The following is a 19,844-nucleotide window of genomic DNA, read 5'->3' as shown; positions in this document are numbered from 1 at the left end:
TCCAATCAATGGTCCTGAGATGTCCTGAAGCCAGCCCAGGTATCGGTTCGTCAATGCATTCGCCTTCTGGGGAAGATGGTAGCCTCCTACCACGATTCTACGCACTGTTCTTCTAACGGGCTCTCCTGGACAAATGGTCAGGATCACATCTTCATATGTACCAGCGGATACGCCTGTCGCCGAAATCCAGAAATTCACTCCTCTGGAAGCTGCAAACTTCTCACCTACTCGAGGGCCACAGGTTCAGGATTCAGAATTGGATTCTTCTAACTACAGATGCAAGTCTCAGAGGTTGGGGAGCAGTCACCCAAGGGAAGGACTTCCAAGGAAAGTGGTTCAAGTCAGAAAGCTCTCCTTCCGGTAAACATTCTGGAACTAAGGGCCATATACAATGGCCTTCTACAAGCGGCACATCTTCTGAAAGATCAAGCCATTCAAGTTCAGTCGGGCAATGGCAGGGCGGTGCCCTACATAAACAGGCAAGGCGGAACGAAGAGCAGAGCTGCAATGTCAGAGGTAACAAGAATCCTCCTCTGGGCAGAAAGACACGTGCTGGCACTGTCAGCAATCTTCATTCCAGGAGTGGACATCTGGGAAGCAGACTTCCTCATCAGACACGATCTCCATCCAGAAGATTGGTGCCTCTATCTGGAGGTATTCGCAGAGGTAACAAGCCGATGGGGTGTACCTCAGATAGACATGATGGTCTCTCACCTCAACAAGAAACTTCGGAGGCACTGTTCCAGGTCAAGAGACCCACAGGCAGTGGCGGTGGACACCCTGGTGGGTGTCCCAGTCAGTGTATGTGTTGCCTCCACTTCCACTCATTCCAAGGATTCTCAAAGTAATAAAAAGAACAAAAATTCAGGCGATCCTCTTTGCTCCAGACTGGCCAAGAAGGGCTTGGTACGTGGGTCTTCTGGGATTACTCTTGGAGGATCCCAGGCCTCTTCCTCTTCGTGAGGACCTTCTTCACTAGGGGCCGTTCGCTTATCAAGACTTACCGCGGCTGCGTTTCACAGCATGGAGGTTGAACGCTAGATCTTAGCTCAGAAAGGCATTCCGAAAAAGGTAATTCCTACAGGCTAGGAAGGGAGTAACATCAAAACATTACCATCGGATTTGGTAAAAAGTATGTGTCTTGGTGTGAATCCAAGACGTTTCCTACGGTTGAGTTTCATCTAGGACGTTTTCTCCTCTTTCTGCAAGCAGGTGTGGATGTGGACCTACGCTTGGGCTCCATAAAAGTCCAGACTTTGGCCTAGTCCATTTTCTTCCAGAAATAATTTGCTGCCCTCCCTGAGGTTCAAACTTTCTTGAAAGGAGTTCTGCACATTCAACCACCCTTTGTGCCTCCTACGGCACCTTGGGATCTTAATGTGGTGTTGCAGTCCCTGATATCAGATTGGTTCGAACCTTTGCAGGAGGTGGACGTAAAGTTTCTTACTTGGAAGGCTGTCACAGGGGGCATTGTTGCACAAGAGCCCTTACTTGATTTTCCATGAGGATAGAGCTGAGCTCAGAACGCGTCAGTGATTTCTTCCAAAGGTTGTGTCGGCTTTTCATATTAACAGACCTATTGTGGTGCCAGTAGCTACTGACACCTCGATTACTCAAAGTCCTTGGATGTTGTGAGGGCTTCGAAAATATATGTGAGGAGAACTTCTCGTCACAGAAAGTCAGACGCTCTGTTTGTCCTTTATGATCCCAACAAGGTTTGGTGTCCTGCTTCTAAGCAGACAATTTCTCGCTGGATCAGGTTTTCTATCCAGCATGCTTATTCCATGGCAGGCTTGCCATGTACGTAATCTGTTAAGGCCCGCTCTACCCGTAAAGTGGGTTCTTCCTGGGCGGCTGCTCGGGGTGTCTCGGCTTTACAGCTTTGTCGAGCAGCTACTTGGTCAGGGTCGAACACGTTTGCTAAGTTCTACAAGTTTGATACTTTGGCCTCTGAGGACCTAAAGTTTGGTTAATCTATTCTGCAGCTGCCTCAGCACTCTCCCTCCCAACTGGGAGCTTTGGTACATCCCCATGGTACTAAATGGAACCCCAGCATCCTCTAGGACGTAAGAGAAAATAGGATTTTAATTACCTACCGGTAAATCCTATTCTCGTAGTCCATAGAGGATGCTTGGCACCCGCCCAGTGCTTCGTTTTCCTGCATTGTTGCTTGGTTAAGTATTGGTTCAGCTGTTGCTGTTCCTATTTCATCCTGGTTAGCAGGGTTTCTTCTAGTTCCTGCTGGTTAACATGGTTTCTTCATGTTTTATGCTGGTTAACATGGTTTCTACATGTTGCATGCTGGTTGGCATGGTTTCTTCATGTTTTATGCGGGTTCGCATGATTTCTTCATGTTGCATGCTGGTTGGCATGGTTTCTCCATGTTGCATGTTGGTCGGCATGGTTTTTCATTTCAGTGTGAGATGGTGTGAATCTCACCACTATCTGTGTATTTCCTTCTCTCGAAGTATGTCCGTCTCCTCGGGCACAGTTTCTAGATTGAGTCTGGTAGGAGGGACACAGAGGGAGGAGCCAGCCCACACTAGCCTATGGCTCCCACGAGACCCGTCTATACCCCATGGTACACTACGAGAAAAGGATTTACCGCTAGGTAATTAAAATGCTATTTTTAAATACATCTGCCTATGAATCAGGCTCATTATCTTGCAGGAAAAACAATGATGTTGACTGCCTGACTTGATACCTGGTCCAGCACATCTCAATATGGTGACTTTATCTAGTGAGCCACAACAGCTGCTGTTAGTATACAGTATATTTAAGCATTTTGAATGTTCCCTGCTCCACCCACCACATGGCTACATCCAATCCCATGCTACCTGTGGGGAGTTAAGGCAAGAAGACAACACATTCATGGCTTGGATATTAAGTTTGCTTTCTGGTCCAGCTGTGTCTGCTCTTGACTTTTCTGATTGGATTTCCTGGACCTTGTGAACATATCGGCTTGGTTTGACTATCTCTCTTTTGTCTCTTTACGTGCTTTGGAGTCTGTTTGGCTACCTGTGCACTGACCCTCTGTATTGACTTTGGCTCAGTTTAACAGTGTAGCTTCCAGCAACTGCATCACAAACTCTTAAATGACATTGCTACAGCCTCCCAGGTGCAGTTTATGTGACACACAGTGCCTGAATCCGCTACCCTAACAAACTACTTATATAATATTGTGATATACTTACCCGGGATCACATGTATAGATGACTCTTGAACCAAGCAATGCGTTTTCATAATCCATCTTTCCATGAGCAATGCCTTCTGGGGTCCCACATGATGTTCCTGCAAGGATGGAAAAAAAGAGTTGCTTAGGATTATTGGGTCTTCTTCTAGCTTTATATACCAACAATTATCTTGAACCATACTGGAAACAGAAATCACTATGGAATCAGAATCACAGATCACAAGTTATGTTGGAAAAGAGATGCTGAAACATAAGTTTGGATCACCTATTTGTAGAATATGGGTATTTCTATCATTCTTCAGAACTATTTGGGCTTGGACAGGTACTGTCCATATTATATGCTTACTTATATGCATACAGTAGTGTAAAACAATGTTAGTAGTTATGAAAAAATAAAGCACAATATATAAAGAGAACATAATTTACTAGTTTTAAAATTAATTCCAAGTGCCGAAAGTAATGATGCCCGAGATCGCTGGAGGTGCGAGAAGCCCGCTGATATCGGACATTTTTTTTAAGGGGCAATCCCTTACAAGGCAAAACCATGCCTTGTAAGGGATAGCCCCTTTAAAAAAACATCCGAGATCAGTTGGCATCCCGTACCTTAGTTGGCAATCTCGGGCATTACATCCAGGTGTGGACCACACTTAGGTCGACAGTGTCTAGTTCGATAACTATTGGTCGACAGTAAGTGGGTCGACATGAATTTAGGTGCTAGATTGGCCTGCATGCAGGCACAATCTAGCACATCGCTCGTTTCACTCACTGGGTGAAATGAGAGGCCCCCCCCCGACCCCCCTTCCTTGCTCAGCACACATCGCGCTGTGCTGAGCGGGGGGAGAGATGTGTGCTAAGCGGTCACTGATAGATCTCTCAGCACACATCTCTGGACATGTGTAGGGCCCTTAACAAGAAAAGAGAAAAAGAAAGGGGGGGGGGGGGGGGGTTAGGGTGTTTTTCTCATCTGACTGGACGCTCACATCATGAATTAATAAACAGACAGAAAAATCTATTATTTTGTGTGTCGTATCTTTTCTGTAACCCAGAATAAAACAGGTAACAGGGAAATATCACTGATCATTAATACTACAGGTTGATCTGCTAATAGCAGGCAGTAAATTACTGAAGATTACAGGAAGTACCCCTGTACTGCACTGTTTGTTTACGAATATACCCTGTTGTGGTATCAAACACTTCCATGATATCAGTTTATATGGAGTTATTGAGGTGGTTAATATAGATTCCCCATGTCTTGTTGAATTTATATACAACAGTTTCTATATCAGGAAACACTTAGGGCCAAATGTAATAGAGTGAGAGTTTCAAAAATGAGAGATTTGGTAAGGTTTTGCAGTTTTTTTTAAAGTGGCAATCATTTGCACAGCAAGATCAATCAGGTTTTGCATTGTAAATGATTGCCATGTTAAAAAAAACTTAAAAACCTTACCGAATCTCTCACTTTCTGAAACTCTCACTCTATTACATTTGGCCTTTAGCGTCTATCAAAATATAGAATGTCCAACAAGTCACTTTGAACATCAGAGAGATAGGGTACTGCCGGTGTCGTCCACTTTGTTAATAGAGCTTTCTTAGCTACATTTAGAGTAATTGTAAGAAACAGGAGCAGGTCAGGTACTGAGTGCCCCCGCAAATGTGGGGTCCATTCATCAAAGTTGCAAAAGAGAATACGTATAACATGAGATTGAAGCTGTAATTTGGTAACATCCCTAATAAATCCCAAAACTTTATTCCAAAATCGAGCTACTTTCCTACATTCCCGGAAACAATGAAACAGGGTAGCACCAGAATGTTTGCATTTCGGACACGTCCCCTCTTCTTCAGTTACAAAGTGACTTCTCTGAACAGGTGACATGTATGCTCTATTAATAAACTTGATGTGCGTTTCCTGTAGGGTAGAACTTTGTAAATATCGTAATGTATTAAATAGTATTTGAAGATATAATCTGGTGACTCCGGATCCGCTATGTAAGGAGTCCAAGCCATATATGTATGAGACAATACATAAAATAAATCTGTTTCTGTTAAGTATAGAAGCCTGATTCTAAAAGGCTTGGTTTTGAGAAAATGGAGTAGCAGCTCCAATTTATCTGAGGGAGTAACAGGTAGGATGCCGATGTAAATGTGATAGCATGGTTGTGAAGTTGCAAGTACATGAAAAAATAAGTTCTGGGAATGCCAAACCTCTCTTGCAATTGCTGAAAAGAATAGAGGACTCCTCCTGGATCAAATACATCTTTTATTGTGCAATTCCTGCTTCCTTCCAGTCTAGGAACTTTGCATTGTAAAGCACTGGCATAAAATTAACATTGCCCCATATAGGAGTATATTTAGTAGTATAGCTGTAATGACCCAATCTTTTGTTTGGGTGTGGCATTGAAAGTCGACAGTAACTAGGTCGACAATGTCTACGTCGACCACTGTTGGTCGACAGTAAGTAGGTCGACAGGGTCTTTAGGTCAACATGTTCTAGGTCGACAGGTCAAAAGGTCGACATGAGTTTTTAATGTTATTTTGGTGTTGTTTTCTTTGTAGAGTGACCGGGAACCCCAATTAGTGCACCGCTCGCCATGCTTCGGGCATGGTGCCTTCGCTTCGCTCGGCACAGATTACCGTTCCAATCGTAGTCCACGTGGATCGTTAAGTATGAAAAGGTTCAAAAAAAAGAAAAAAATTGTGAAAAACTCATGTCGACCTTTTGACCTGTCGACCTAGAACATGTAGACCTAAAGACCCTGTCGACCTAGGCACCCTGTCGACCTAGTTACTGTCGACCAATAGTGGTCGACCTAGACATTGTCGACCTAGTTACTGTCGACTTAAGACCGGATCCCCTTTTGTTTATGGCTAGCCAGGATATAAGTACAGGTTGAGTATCCCTTATCCAAAATGCTTGGGACCAGAGGTATTTTGGATATCGAATTTTTCTGTATTTTGGAATAATTGCATACCATAATGAGATATCATGGTGATGGGACCTAAATCTAAGCACAGAATGCATTTATGTTTCACATACACCTTATACACACAGCCTGAAGGTCATTTAATACAATATTTTTAATAACTTTGTGTAGTAAACAAAGTTTGTGTACATTGAGCCATCAAAAAACAAAGGTTTCACTATCTCACTCTCACTCAAAAAAGTCCGTATTTCGGAATATTTGGATATGGGATACTCAACCTGTATCATGAAAAAGAATGTTCTCTCTGATCTGTAAAGGAATTTTATTCCTTGGAGCATGTAGTAACGCCCCAGGTGAATAGGGGTAAAACAGGGCATGCTCCATTCCCAAATGAATAAATGTAGAGTCTTCTAAGAGCCACCCTTTAATGTATCAAAAATGAGCAGCATTTTGAAAGGCCGTTAAATCTAGAAACCCATTCCCCTCATGTAATTTATCTGAAGTGAGTTTGTGGTATGCTATACAAGGTTTCTTGCCTTGCCATAAGAATTTGATACATTTCTGTCTAAGTTTACTCAGATCTGATGCTGTCATCCTAATCGGGAGCATTTGCATAAGATAAGTTATTTTAGAAAAGAGAACTGATTTTATAACAGACATATTTCCAATCTCTCATCTCTGCTCAAGCCTCTAATCCCAAGCAACTTTTAAATACATTTATATCACTAAAGGGCCCTATACATTTAAAGATCCGCCGCCGAGCTGCGCGACAGCGGATACGGCCGACCCGGCGGCGGGGGGGGGGGGGGGGGGGCAGTGACGGGGGAGTGAAGTTTCTTCACTCCCCCCGTCACCCGGCTCTATAGCAGTGCAGGCAAATATGGACGATCTCGTACATATTGGCCTGCATGCACAGCCGACGGGGCACCAGCATGAACGAGCGCGGGGCCACGCATCGTTCATCGCTGGTGCCTCCACACTGCACAATATGAATGTTATCTCATTCATTAATGAACGAGATCGTTCAAATCGTGCAGTGATTTCGGCCAGTGTGTATGGCCTATTATACCTCTCTCACCAATTCCACCAGCCACTATCAGTGCGCAAGATCTTGTTTCCTATTTCAAGGACAAGATTGATAAGATCCGAAATTAAATGGTATGCTCTTCCACAGCCAGTGACCTGCTCAATTCCCTTTCTGAACCATCTAACACCTTCTCTTCATTTGATCCCACAAATAAAGATGAAGTATCTGCACTCTTTTCATCTTTCTACTCTACTACGTTTCCTCTTGATTTTATACCCTCACATTAGTAAAGCTCTATCTCCTGTGCTCATCCCAACCTTAACTAAAATCTGTAATCTCTCTCTGTCTACTGGTATCTTTCCTTCTCTGTGCAAGCATGCAGTGATTACTCCCATTCTGGAAAAACAAAATTCTGACCCTAACTCTCTCAAATTACCGTCCCATTTCTCAGCTTCCATGCCCCTCCAAGCTACTTGAGAGACCTGCCTAAACTCGCCTCACACACTTTCTTAACTCAGCTTACTGGGCCCACTTCAGTCAGGATTTCATGCCCAACACTCCACAGAGACAGCAATGACTAAGGTAGTGAATGATCTGGTCACGGCTAAATCTAAAGGCCATTATTCACTACTTTTCTCCTTGATCTCTCTGCTTCTTTTGACATTGTTGACCACTCTCTTCTCACACAAACACTACAATCCCTAGGTCTTCAGAACACAGCCCTTTCTTGGTTCTCATCCTACCTATTTAATCACTTCCTTCAGGGTTTGTTTCTCTGAATCTCCTCTTTGCTTTCAGTTGGAGTACCGCAAGGCTCAGTCTTAGGTCCTCTGCTTTTCTCAATCTATACCACATCTCTTGGTAAACTAATCAGCTCTTTCGGATTTCAGTATCATCTGTATGCAAATGATACTCAAATCTAGCTATCCTCCCCAGGTTTGTCTCTATCTGTATTGGGCCGTGTCACTAAATGCCTTTCTGCCATTTCATCTTGAATGACATCTCGCCACCTCAAACTTAATATTTCCAAAACAGAATTAATTATATTACCAACGGCTAATGGTAGTTTCCAACCTGATATCTCTATTACTGTCGATAACTCAGCAAACATCCCTACCCCACAAGCTCGCTGCCTAGGTGTCATTCTTGACTTTGAACTGTCCTTTGTTCTCCACATTCAATATGTCTCAAAATCATGTTACATACATTTAAGAAACATATCCAAAATAAGACTGTATTTTACACAAGCCACAGCAAAAACTGTAATCCATGCTCTTATTATCTCCCGCAGATTATTGTAATAGTCTCCTGAATGGTCTTCCAAAACATAGGCTCTCACCACTACAATCCATTTTGAATGGAGCAGCGTGGCTAATTTTCCTCGCTAGACGTTCATCATCTGCAGATCTGCTCTGTCAGTCACCCCATTGGTTACTGGAATTCTACCGTAGTCAATATAAAATACTTTTACTCACACATAAGGCCATTAACCAAACTACACCAATGTATATCTCTTCTCTCCTCCCTACCCGACCTCTCCGATCTGCACAAGATCTGCATCTCTTATCCACACGTATTACTTGTTCCCACTCAAAATTACAGGACTTCATCTGGGCTTCACCCACTCTGTGGAATGCCCTCCCACGCACAGTAAGACTCCCCTCTAGCCTCCAGACCTTTAAAGGTTCCCTGAAAACTCACCTCTTCAGACAAGCCTATCAAATTCCAGACCCACCCACATAACCTTCAATGCTTCCCTATCTAATTACATCCTCTCTGTACAGTAAACATAACCTCACATACTGTATTTTGTCTTTCTTTACTCTCACAGCCTCCTGACCCTTGGCCAACATTGGTGGGTGATCACATCATACAACCCATTAAGAACCTAAAATCTGGTGGACCATTATGCAACAGATAGCATCTATCCTTGTGTTTCAATGCCCTAAGCTTGCAAGCAAAGCCTTCCTACCTCTATGTCTGTCTGTTTTTGCCCAGTTTTGCACTATTACTGTTGTTCTAATTGTAAAGTACAACCGAATATGCTGTGCTATATAAGAAACTGTTAATAAATAACAGTGTTCATGCCAAGATGTGACAGCAGCAGATGTTGCCATTGCTGGAGAAGTTTATCTATCGACCCAAGGATCTTAAGAAAATTTTCTGCATATAACTAGAGATGTGCACTTGAAATTTTTCGGGTTTTGTGTTTTGGTTTTGGGTTCGGTTCCGCGGCCGTGTTTTGGGTTCGACCGCGTTTTGGCAAAACCTCACCGAATTTTTTTTGTCGGATTCGGGTGTGTTTTGGATTCGGGTGTTTTTTTCAAAAAACACTAAAAAACAGCTTAAATCATAGAATTTGGGGGTCATTTTGATCCCAAAGTATTATTAACCACAAAAACCATAATTTCCACTCATTTTCAGTCTATTCTGAATACCTCACACCTCACAATATTATTTTTAGTCCTAAAATTTGCACCGAGGTCGCTGGATGACTAAGCTAAGCGACCCTAGTGGCCGACACAAACACCTGGCCCATCTAGGAGTGGCACTGCAGTGTCACGCAGGATGGCCCTTCCAAAAAACACTCCCCAAACAGCACATGACGCAGAGAAAAAAAGAGGCGCAATGAGGTAGCTGTGTGAGTAAGATAAGCGACCCTAGTGGCCGACACAAACACCTGGCCCATCTAGGAGTGGCACTGCAGTGTCACGCAGGATGGCCCTTCCAAAAAACACTCCCCAAACAGCACATGACGCAAAGAAAAAAAGAGGCGCAATGAGGTAGCTGTGTGAGTAAGATAAGCGACCCTAGTGGCCGACACAAACACCTGGCCCATCTAGGAGTGGCACTGCAGTGTCACGCAGGATGGCCCTTCCAAAAAACACTCCCCAAACAGCACATGATGCAAAGAAAAAAAGAGGCGCAATGAGGTAGCTGTGTGAGTAAGATAAGCGACCCTAGTGGCCGACACAAACACCTGGCCCATCTAGGAGTGGCACTGCAGTGTCACGCAGGATGGCCCTTCCAAAAAACACTCCCCAAACAGCACATGACGCAAAGAAAAAAAGAGGCGCAATGAGGTAGCTGTGTGAGTAAGATAAGCGACCCTAGTGGCCGACACAAACACCTGGCCCATCTAGGAGTGGCACTGCAGTGTCACGCAGGATGGCCCTTCCAAAAAACACTCCCCAAACAGCACATGACGCAAAGAAAAAAAGAGGCGCAATGAGGTAGCTGTGTGAGTAAGATAAGCGACCCTAGTGGCCGACACAAACACCTGGCCCATCTAGGAGTGGCACTGCAGTGTCACGCAGGATGGCCCTTCCAAAAAACACTCCCCAAACAGCACATGACGCAAAGAAAAAAAGAGGCGCAATGAGGTAGCTGTGTGAGTAAGATAAGCAACCCTAGTGGCCGACACAAACACCTGGCCCATCTAGGAGTGGCACTGCAGTGTCACGCAGGATGGCCCTTCAAAAAAACACTCCCCAAACAGCACATGACGCAAAGAAAAAAAGAGGCGCAATGAGGTAGCTGTGTGAGTAAGATAAGCGACCCTAGTGGCCGACACAAACACCTGGCCCATATAGGAGTGGCACTGCAGTGTCACGCAGGATGGCCCTTCCAAAAAACACTCCCCAAACAGCACATGACGCAAAGAAAAAAAGAGGCGCAATGAGGTAGCTGTGTGAGTAAGATAAGCAACCCTAGTGGCCGACACAAACACCTGGCCCATCTAGGAGTGGCACTGCAGTGTCACGCAGGATGGCCCTTCCAAAAAACACTCCCCAAACAGCACATGACACAAAGAAAAAAAGAGGCGCAATGAGGTAGCTGTGTGAGTAAGATAAGCGACCCTAGTGGCCGACACAAACACCTGGCCCATCTAGGAGTGGCACTGCAGTGTCACGCAGGATGGCCCTTCCAAAAAACACTCCCCAAACAGCACATGACGCAAAGAAAAAAAGAGGCGCAATGAGGTAGCTGTGTGAGTAAGATAAGCGACCCTAGTGGCCGACACAAACACCTGGCCCATCTAGGAGTGGCACTGCAGTGTCACGCAGGATGGCCCTTCCAAAAAACACTCCCCAAATAGCACATGACGCAAAGAAAAAAAGAGGCGCAATGAGGTAGCTGTGTGAGTAAGATAAGCGACCCTAGTGGCCGACACAAACACCTGGCCCATCTAGGAGTGGCACTGCAGTGTCACGCAGGATGGCCCTTCCAAAAAACACTCCCCAAACAGCACATGACGCAAAGAAAAAAAGAGGCGCAATGAGGTAGCTGTGTGAGTAAGATAAGCGACCCTAGTGGCCGACACAAACACCTGGCCCATCTAGGAGTGGCACTGCAGTGTCACGCAGGATGGCCCTTCCAAAAAACACTCCCCAAACAGCACATGACGCAAAGAAAAAAAGAGGCGCAATGAGGTAGCTGTGTGAGTAAGATAAGCGACCCTAGTGGCCGACACAAACACCTGGCCCATCTAGGAGTGGCACTGCAGTGTCACGCAGGATGGCCCTTCCAAAAAACACTCCCCAAACAGCACATGACGCAAAGAAAAAAAGAGGCGCAATGAGGTAGCTGTGTGAGTAAGATAAGCGACCCTAGTGGCCGACACAAACACCTGGCCCATCTAGGAGTGGCACTGCAGTGTCACGCAGGATGGCCCTTCCAAAAAACACTCCCCAAACAGCACATGACGCAAAGAAAAAAAGAGGCGCAATGAGGTAGCTGTGTGAGTAAGATAAGCGACCCTAGTGGCCGACACAAACACCTGGCCCATCTAGGAGTGGCACTGCAGTGTCACGCAGGATGGCCCTTCCAAAAAACACTCCCCAAACAGCACATGACGCAAAGAAAAAAAGAGGCGCAATGAGGTAGCTGTGTGAGTAAGATAAGCGACCCTAGTGGCCGACGCAAACACCTTGCCCATCTAGGAGTGGCACTGCAGTGTCACGCAGGATGGCCCTTCCAAAAAACACTCCCCAAACAGCACATGACGCAAAGAAAAAAAGAGGCGCAATGAGGTAGCTGTGTGAGTAAGATAAGCGACCCTAGTGGCCGACACAAACACCTGGCCCATCTAGGAGTGGCACTGCAGTGTCACGCAGGATGGCCCTTCCAAATAACACTCCCCAAACAGCACATGACGCAAAGAAAAAAAGAGGCGCAATGAGGTAGCTGTGTGAGTAAGATAAGCGACCCTAGTGGCCGACACAAACACCTGGCCCATCTAGGAGTGGCACTGCAGTGTCACGCAGGATGGCCCTTCCAAAAAACACTCCCCAAACAGCACATGACGCAAAGAAAAAAAGAGGCGCAATGAGGTAGCTGTGTGAGTAAGATAAGCGACCCTAGTGGCCGACACAAACACCTGGCCCATCTAGGAGTGGCACTGCAGTGTCACGCAGAATGGCCCTTCCAAAAAACACTCCCCAAACAGCACATGACGCAAAGAAAAAAAGAGGCGCAATGAGGTAGCTGTGTGAGTAAGATAAGCGACCCTAGTGGCCGACACAAACACCTGGCCCATCTAGGAGTGGCACTGCAGTGTCACGCAGGATGGCCCTTCCAAAAAACACTCCCCAAACAGCACATGACGCAAAGAAGAAAAAAAGAAAAAAGAGGTGCAAGATGGAATTGTCCTTGGGCCCTCCCACCCACCCTTATGTTGTATAAACAGGACATGCACACTTTAACCAACCCATCATTTCAGTGACAGGGTCTGCCACACGACTGTGACTGAAATGACGGGTTGGTTTGGACCCCCACCAAAAAAGAAGCAATTAATCTCTCCTTGCACAAACTGGCTCTACAGAGGCAAGATGTCCACCTCATCATCATCCTCCGATATATCACCGTGTACATCCCCCTCCTCACAGATTATCAATTCGTCCCCACTGGAATCCACCATCTCAGCTCCCTGTGTACTTTGTGGAGGCAATTGCTGCTGGTCAATGTCTCCACGGAGGAATTGATTATAATTCATTTTAATGAACATCATCTTCTCCACATTTTCTGGAAGTAACCTCGTACGCCGATTGCTGACAAGGTGAGCGGCGGCACTAAACACTCTTTCGGAGTACACACTTGTGGGAGGGCAACTTAGGTAGAATAAAACCAGTTTGTGCAAGGGCCTCCAAATTACCTCTTTTTCCTGCCAGTATAAGTACGGACTGTGTGACGTGCCTACTTGGATGCGGTCACTCATATAATCCTCCACCATTCTTTCAATGGGGAGAGAATCATATGCAGTGACAGTAGACGACATGTCCGTAATCGTTGTCAGGTCCTTCAGTCCGGACCAGATGTCAGCATCAGCAGTCGCTCCAGACTGCCCTGCATCACCGCCAGCGGGTGGGCTCGGAATTCTGAGCCTTTTCCTCGCACCCCCAGTTGCGGGAGAATGTGAAGGAGGAGATGTTGACAGGTCGCGTTCCGCTTGACTTGACAATTTTCTCACCAGCAGGTCTTTGAACCCCAGCAGACTTGTGTCTGCCGGAAAGAGAGATCCAAGGTAGGTTTTAAATCTAGGATCGAGCACGGTGGCCAAAATGTAGTGCTCTGATTTCAACAGATTGACCACCCGTGAATCCTTGTTAAGCGAATTAAGGGCTCCATCCACAAGTCCCACATGCCTAGCGGAATCGCTCCGTGTTAGCTCCTCCTTCAATGTCTCCAGCTTCTTCTGCAAAAGCCTGATGAGGGGAATGACCTGACTCAGGCTGGCAGTGTCTGAACTGACTTCACGTGTGGCAAGTTCAAAGGGCAGCAGAACCTTGCACAACGTTGAAATCATTCTCCACTGCGCTTGAGACAGGTGCATTCCACCTACTATATCGTGCTGAATTGTATAGGCTTGAATGGCCTTTTGCTGCTCCTCCAACCTCTGAAGCATATATAGGGTTGAATTCCACCTCGTTACCACTTCTTGCTTCAGATGATGGCAGGGCAGGTTCAGGCGTTTTTGGTGTTGCTCCAGTCTTCTGTACGTGGTGCCTGTACGCCGAAAGTGTCCCGCAATTCTTCTGGCCACCGACAGCATCTCTTGCACGCCCCTGTCGTTTTTTAAAAAATTCTGCACCACCAAATTCAAGGTATGTGCAAAACATGGGACGTGCTGGAATTTGCCCATATTTAATGCACACACAATATTGCTGGCGTTGTCCGATGCCACAAATCCACAGGAGAGTCCAATTGGGGTAAGCCATTCCGCGATGATCTTCCTCAGTTGCCGTAAGAGGTTTTCAGCTGTGTGCGTATTCTGGAAACCGGTGATACAAAGCGTAGCCTGCCTAGGAAAGAGTTGGCGTTTGCGAGATGCTGCTACTGGTGCCGCCGCTGCTGTTCTTGCGGCGGGAGTCCATACATCTACCCAGTGGGCTGTCACAGTCATATAGTCCTGACCCTGCCCTGCTCCACTTGTCCACATGTCCGTGGTTAAGTGGACATTGGGTACAACTGCATTTTTTAGGACACTGGTGAGTCTTTTTCTGACGTCCGTGTACATTCTCGGTATCGCCTGCCTAGAGAAGTGGAACCTAGATGGTATTTGGTAACGGGGGCACACTACCTCAAGAAATTGTCTAGTTCCCTGTGAACTAACGGCGGATACCGGACGCACGTCTAACACCAACATAGTTGTCAAGGCCTCAGTTATCCGCTTTGCAACAGGATGACTGCTGTGATATTTCATCTTCCTCGCAAAGGACTGTTGGACAGTCAATTGCTTACTGGAAGTAGTACAAGTGGGCTTACGACTTCCCCTCTGGGATGACCATCGACTCCCAGCAGCAACAACAGCAGCGCAGGCAGCAGTAGGCGTTACACGCAAGGATGCATCGGAGGAATCCCAGGCAGCAGAGGAATCGTCAGAATTGCCAGTGACATGGCCTACAGGACTATTGGCATTCCTGGGGAAGGAGGAAATTGACACTGAGGGAGTTGGTGGGGTGGTTTGCGTGAGCTTGGTTACAAGAGGAAGGGATTTACTGGTCAGTGGACTGCTTCCGCTGTCGCCCAAAGTTTTTGAACTTGTCACTGACTTATTATGAATGCGCTGCAGGTGACGTATAAGGGAGGATGTTCCGAGGTGGTTAACGTCCTTACCCCTACTTATTACAGCGTGACAATGGCAACACACGGCTTGACAAATGTTGTCCGCATTTCTGTTGAAATACTTCCACACCGAAGAGCTGATTTTTTTGGTATTTTCACCAGGCATGTCAACGGCCATATTCCTCCCACGGACAACAGGTGTCTCCCCGGGTGCCTGACTTAAACAAACCACCTCACCATCAGAATCCTCCTTGTCAATTTCCTCCCCAGCGCCAGCAACACCCATATCCTCCTCATCCTGGTGTACTTCAACACTGACATCTTCAATCTGACTATCAGGAACTGGACTGCGGGTGCTCCTTCCAGCACTTGCAGGGGGCGTGCAAATGGTGGAAGGCGCATGCTCTTCACGTCCAGTGTTGGGAAGGTCAGGCATCGCAACCGACACAATTGGACTCTCCTTGTGGATTTGGGATTTCGAAGAACGCACAGTTCTTTGCGGTGCTTTTGCCAGCTTGAGTCTTTTCATTTTTCTAGCGAGAGGCTGAGTGCTTCCATCCTCATGTGAAGCTGAACCACTAGCCATGAACATAGGCCAGGGCCTCAGCCGTTCCTTGCCACTCCGTGTGGTAAATGGCATATTGGCAAGTTTACGCTTCTCCTCCGACAATTTTATTTTAGATTTTGGAGTCCTTTTTTTACTGATATTTGGTGTTTTGGATTTTACATGCTCTGTACTATGACATTGGGCATCGGCCTTGGCAGACGACGTTGCTGGCATTTCATCGTCTCGGCCATGACTAGTGGCAGCAGCTTCAGCACGAGGTGGAAGTGGATCTTGATCTTTCCCTAATTTTGGAACCTCAACATTTTTGTTCTCCATATTTTAATAGGCACAACTAAAAGGCACCTCAGGTAAACAATGGAGATGGATGGATACTAGTATACTTATGGATGGACGAGCGACTGCCGACACAGAGGTAGCTACAGCCGTGGACTACCGTACTGTGTCTGCTGCTAATATAGACTGAATGATAATGAGATGAAATTAATATATATATATATAATATCACTAGTACTGCAGCCGGACAGGTATATATATTTATTATGTAATGACTGATGACGGACCTGCTGGACACTGTCAGCTCAGCAGCACCGCAGACTGCTACAGTAAGCTACTATAGTAGTATGTATCAAGAAGAAAGAAAGAAAAAAAAAAACCACGGGTAGGTGGTATACAATTATGGATGGACGAGCGACTGCCGACACAGAGGTAGCTACAGCCGTGGACTACCGTACTGTGCCTGCTGCTAATATAGACTGGATGATAATGAGATGAAATTAATATATATATATATATAATATCACTAGTACTGCAGCCGGACAGGTATATATATTTATTATGTAATGACTGATGACGGACCTGCTGGACACTGTCAGCTCAGCACCACTGCAGACTGCTACAGTAAGCTACTATAGTAGTATGTATCAAGAAGAAAGAAAGAAAAAAAAACCACGGGTAGGTGGTATACAATTATGGATGGACGAGCGACTGCCGACACAGAGGTAGCTACAGCCGTGGACTACCGTACTGTGTCTGCTGCTAATATAGACTGGATGATAATGAGATGAAATTAATATATATATATATATATAATATCACTAGTACTGCAGCCGGACAGGTATATATATTTATTATGTAATGACTGATGACGGACCTGCTGGACACTGTCAGCTCAGCAGCACCGCAGACTGCTACAGTAAGCTACTATAGTAGTATGTATCAAGAAGAAAGAAAGAAAAAAAAAACCACGGGTAGGTGGTATACAATTATGGATGGACGAGCGACTGCCGACACAGAGGTAGCTACAGCCGTGGACTACCGTACTGTGTCTGCTGCTAGGAGGAGTGGCACTGCAGTGTCACGCAGGATGGCCCTTCCAAAAAACACTCCCCAAACAGCACATGACGCAAAGAAAAAAAGAGGCGCAATGAGGTAGCTGTGTGAGTAAGATAAGCGACCCTAGTGGCCGACACAAACACCTGGCCCATCTAGGAGTGGCACTGCAGTGTCACGCAGGATGGCCCTTCCAAAAAACACTCCCCAAACAGCACATGACGCAAAGAAAAAAAGAGGCGCAATGAGGTAACTGTGTGAGTAAGATAAGCGACCCTAGTGGCCGACACAAACACCTGGCCCATCTAGGAGTGGCACTGCAGTGTCACGCAGGATGGCCCTTCCAAAAAACACTCCCCAAACAGCACATGACGCAAAGAAAAAAAGAGGCGCAATGAGGTAGCTGTGTGAGTAAGATAAGCGACCCTAGTGGCCGACACAAACACCTGGCCCATCTAGGAGTGGCACTGCAGTGTCACGCAGGATGGCCCTTCCAAAAAACACTCCCCAAACAGCACATGACGCAAAGAAAAAAAGAGGCGCAATGAGGTAGCTGTGTGAGTAAGATAAGCGACCCTAGTGGCCGACACAAACACCTTGCCCATCTAGGAGTGGCACTGCAGTGTCACGCAGGATGGCCCTTCCAAAAAACACTCCCCAAACAGCACATGACGCAAAGAAAAAAAGAGGCGCAATGAGGTAGCTGTGTGAGTAAGATAAGCGACCCTAGTGGCCGACACAAACACCTGGCCCATCTAGGAGTGGCACTGCAGTGTCACGCAGGATGGCCCTTCCAAATAACACTCCCCAAACAGCACATGACGCAAAGAAAAAAAGAGGCGCAATGAGGTAGCTGTGTGAGTAAGATAAGCGACCCTAGTGGCCGACACAAACACCTGGCCCATCTAGGAGTGGCACTGCAGTGTCACGCAGGATGGCCCTTCCAAAAAACACTCCCCAAACAGCACATGACGCAAAGAAAAAAAGAGGCGCAATGAGGTAGCTGTGTGAGTAAGATAAGCGACCCTAGTGGCCGACACAAACACCTGGCCCATCTAGGAGTGGCACTGCAGTGTCACGCAGGATGGCCCTTCCAAAAAACACTCCCCAAACAGCACATGACGCAAAGAAAAAAAGAGGCGCAATGAGGTAGCTGTGTGAGTAAGATAAGCGACCCTAGTGGCCGACACAAACACCTGGCCCATCTAGGAGTGGCACTGCAGTGTCACGCAGGATGGCCCTTCCAAAAAACACTCCCCAAACAGCACATGACGCAAAGAAGAAAAAAAGAAAAAAGAGGTGCAAGATGGAATTGTCCTTGGGCCCTCCCACCCACCCTTATGTTGTATAAACAGGACATGCACACTTTAACCAACCCATCATTTCAGTGACAGGGTCTGCCACACGACTGTGACTGAAATGACGGGTTGGTTTGGACCCCCACCAAAAAAGAAGCAATTAATCTCTCCTTGCACAAACTGGCTCTACAGAGGCAAGATGTCCACCTCATCATCATCCTCCGATATATCACCGTGTACATCCCCCTCCTCACAGATTATCAATTCGTCCCCACTGGAATCCACCATCTCAGCTCCCTGTGTACTTTGTGGAGGCAATTGCTGCTGGTCAATGTCTCCACGGAGGAATTGATTATAATTCATTTTAATGAACATCATCTTCTCCACATTTTCTGGAAGTAACCTCGTACGCCGATTGCTGACAAGGTGAGCGGCGGCACTAAACACTCTTTCGGAGTACACACTTGTGGGAGGGCAACTTAGGTAGAATAAAACCAGTTTGTGCAAGGGCCTCCAAATTACCTCTTTTTCCTGCCAGTATAAGTACGGACTGTGTGACGTGCCTACTTGGATGCGGTCACTCATATAATCCTCCACCATTCTTTCAATGGGGAGAGAATCATATGCAGTGACAGTAGACGACATGTCCGTAATCGTTGTCAGGTCCTTCAGTCCGGACCAGATGTCAGCATCAGCAGTCGCTCCAGACTGCCCTGCATCACCGCCAGCGGGTGGGCTCGGAATTCTGAGCCTTTTCCTCGCACCCCCAGTTGCGGGAGAATGTGAAGGAGGAGATGTTGACAGGTCGCGTTCCGCTTGACTTGACAATTTTCTCACCAGCAGGTCTTTGAACCCCAGCAGACTTGTGTCTGCCGGAAAGAGAGATCCAAGGTAGGTTTCAAATCTAGGATCGAGCACGGTGGCCAAAATGTAGTGCTCTGATTTCAACAGATTGACCACCCGTGAATCCTTGTTAAGCGAATTAAGGGCTCCATCCACAAGTCCCACATGCCTAGCGGAATCGCTCCGTGTTAGCTCCTCCTTCAATGTCTCCAGCTTCTTCTGCAAAAGCCTGATGAGGGGAATGACCTGACTCAGGCTGGCAGTGTCTGAACTGACTTCACGTGTGGCAAGTTCAAAGGGCAGCAGAACCTTGCACAACGTTGAAATCATTATCCACTGCGCTTGAGACAGGTGCATTCCACCTACTATATCGTGCTGAATTGTATAGGCTTGAATGGCCTTTTGCTGCTCCTCCAACCTCTGAAGCATATATAGGGTTGAATTCCACCTCGTTACCACTTCTTGCTTCAGATGATTGCAGGGCAGGTTCAGGCGTTTTTGGTGTTGCTCCAGTCTTCTGTACGTGGTGCCTGTACGCCGAAAGTGTCCCGCAATTCTTCTGGCCACCGACAGCATCTCTTGCACGCCCCTGTCGTTTTTT

The 19,844-nt window shown here is 46.4% G+C and overlaps 1 protein-coding gene across 6 annotated transcripts in view; it reads right to left on the bottom strand.

Annotated features, from left to right (window-relative positions):
• The window catches only part of LOC135045518 (complement receptor type 1-like), a 537,897-nt gene that overhangs the window by 7,326 nt on the left and 510,727 nt on the right, over positions 1-19,844 (bottom strand). For 3 of the 6 annotated variants that reach the window (XM_063955306.1, XM_063955309.1, XM_063955310.1), the window contains one exon: positions 3,195-3,291. The exons of the other annotated variants lie outside the window; for them this stretch is intronic. In XM_063955306.1, coding sequence (XP_063811376.1) covers positions 3,195-3,291 — 97 coding nt within the window. The remainder of the gene's footprint in view (positions 1-3,194; positions 3,292-19,844) is intronic. 6 annotated transcript variants of the gene reach the window in all.

Source organism: Pseudophryne corroboree, chromosome 2 (genome assembly GCF_028390025.1).
Source record: "Pseudophryne corroboree isolate aPseCor3 chromosome 2, aPseCor3.hap2, whole genome shotgun sequence".
NCBI classification, from domain to species: domain Eukaryota; kingdom Metazoa; phylum Chordata; class Amphibia; order Anura; family Myobatrachidae; genus Pseudophryne; species Pseudophryne corroboree.
The sequence above is the reverse complement of the archived record's forward strand: the minus strand, read 5'-3'. Positions and strand labels throughout refer to the sequence as shown.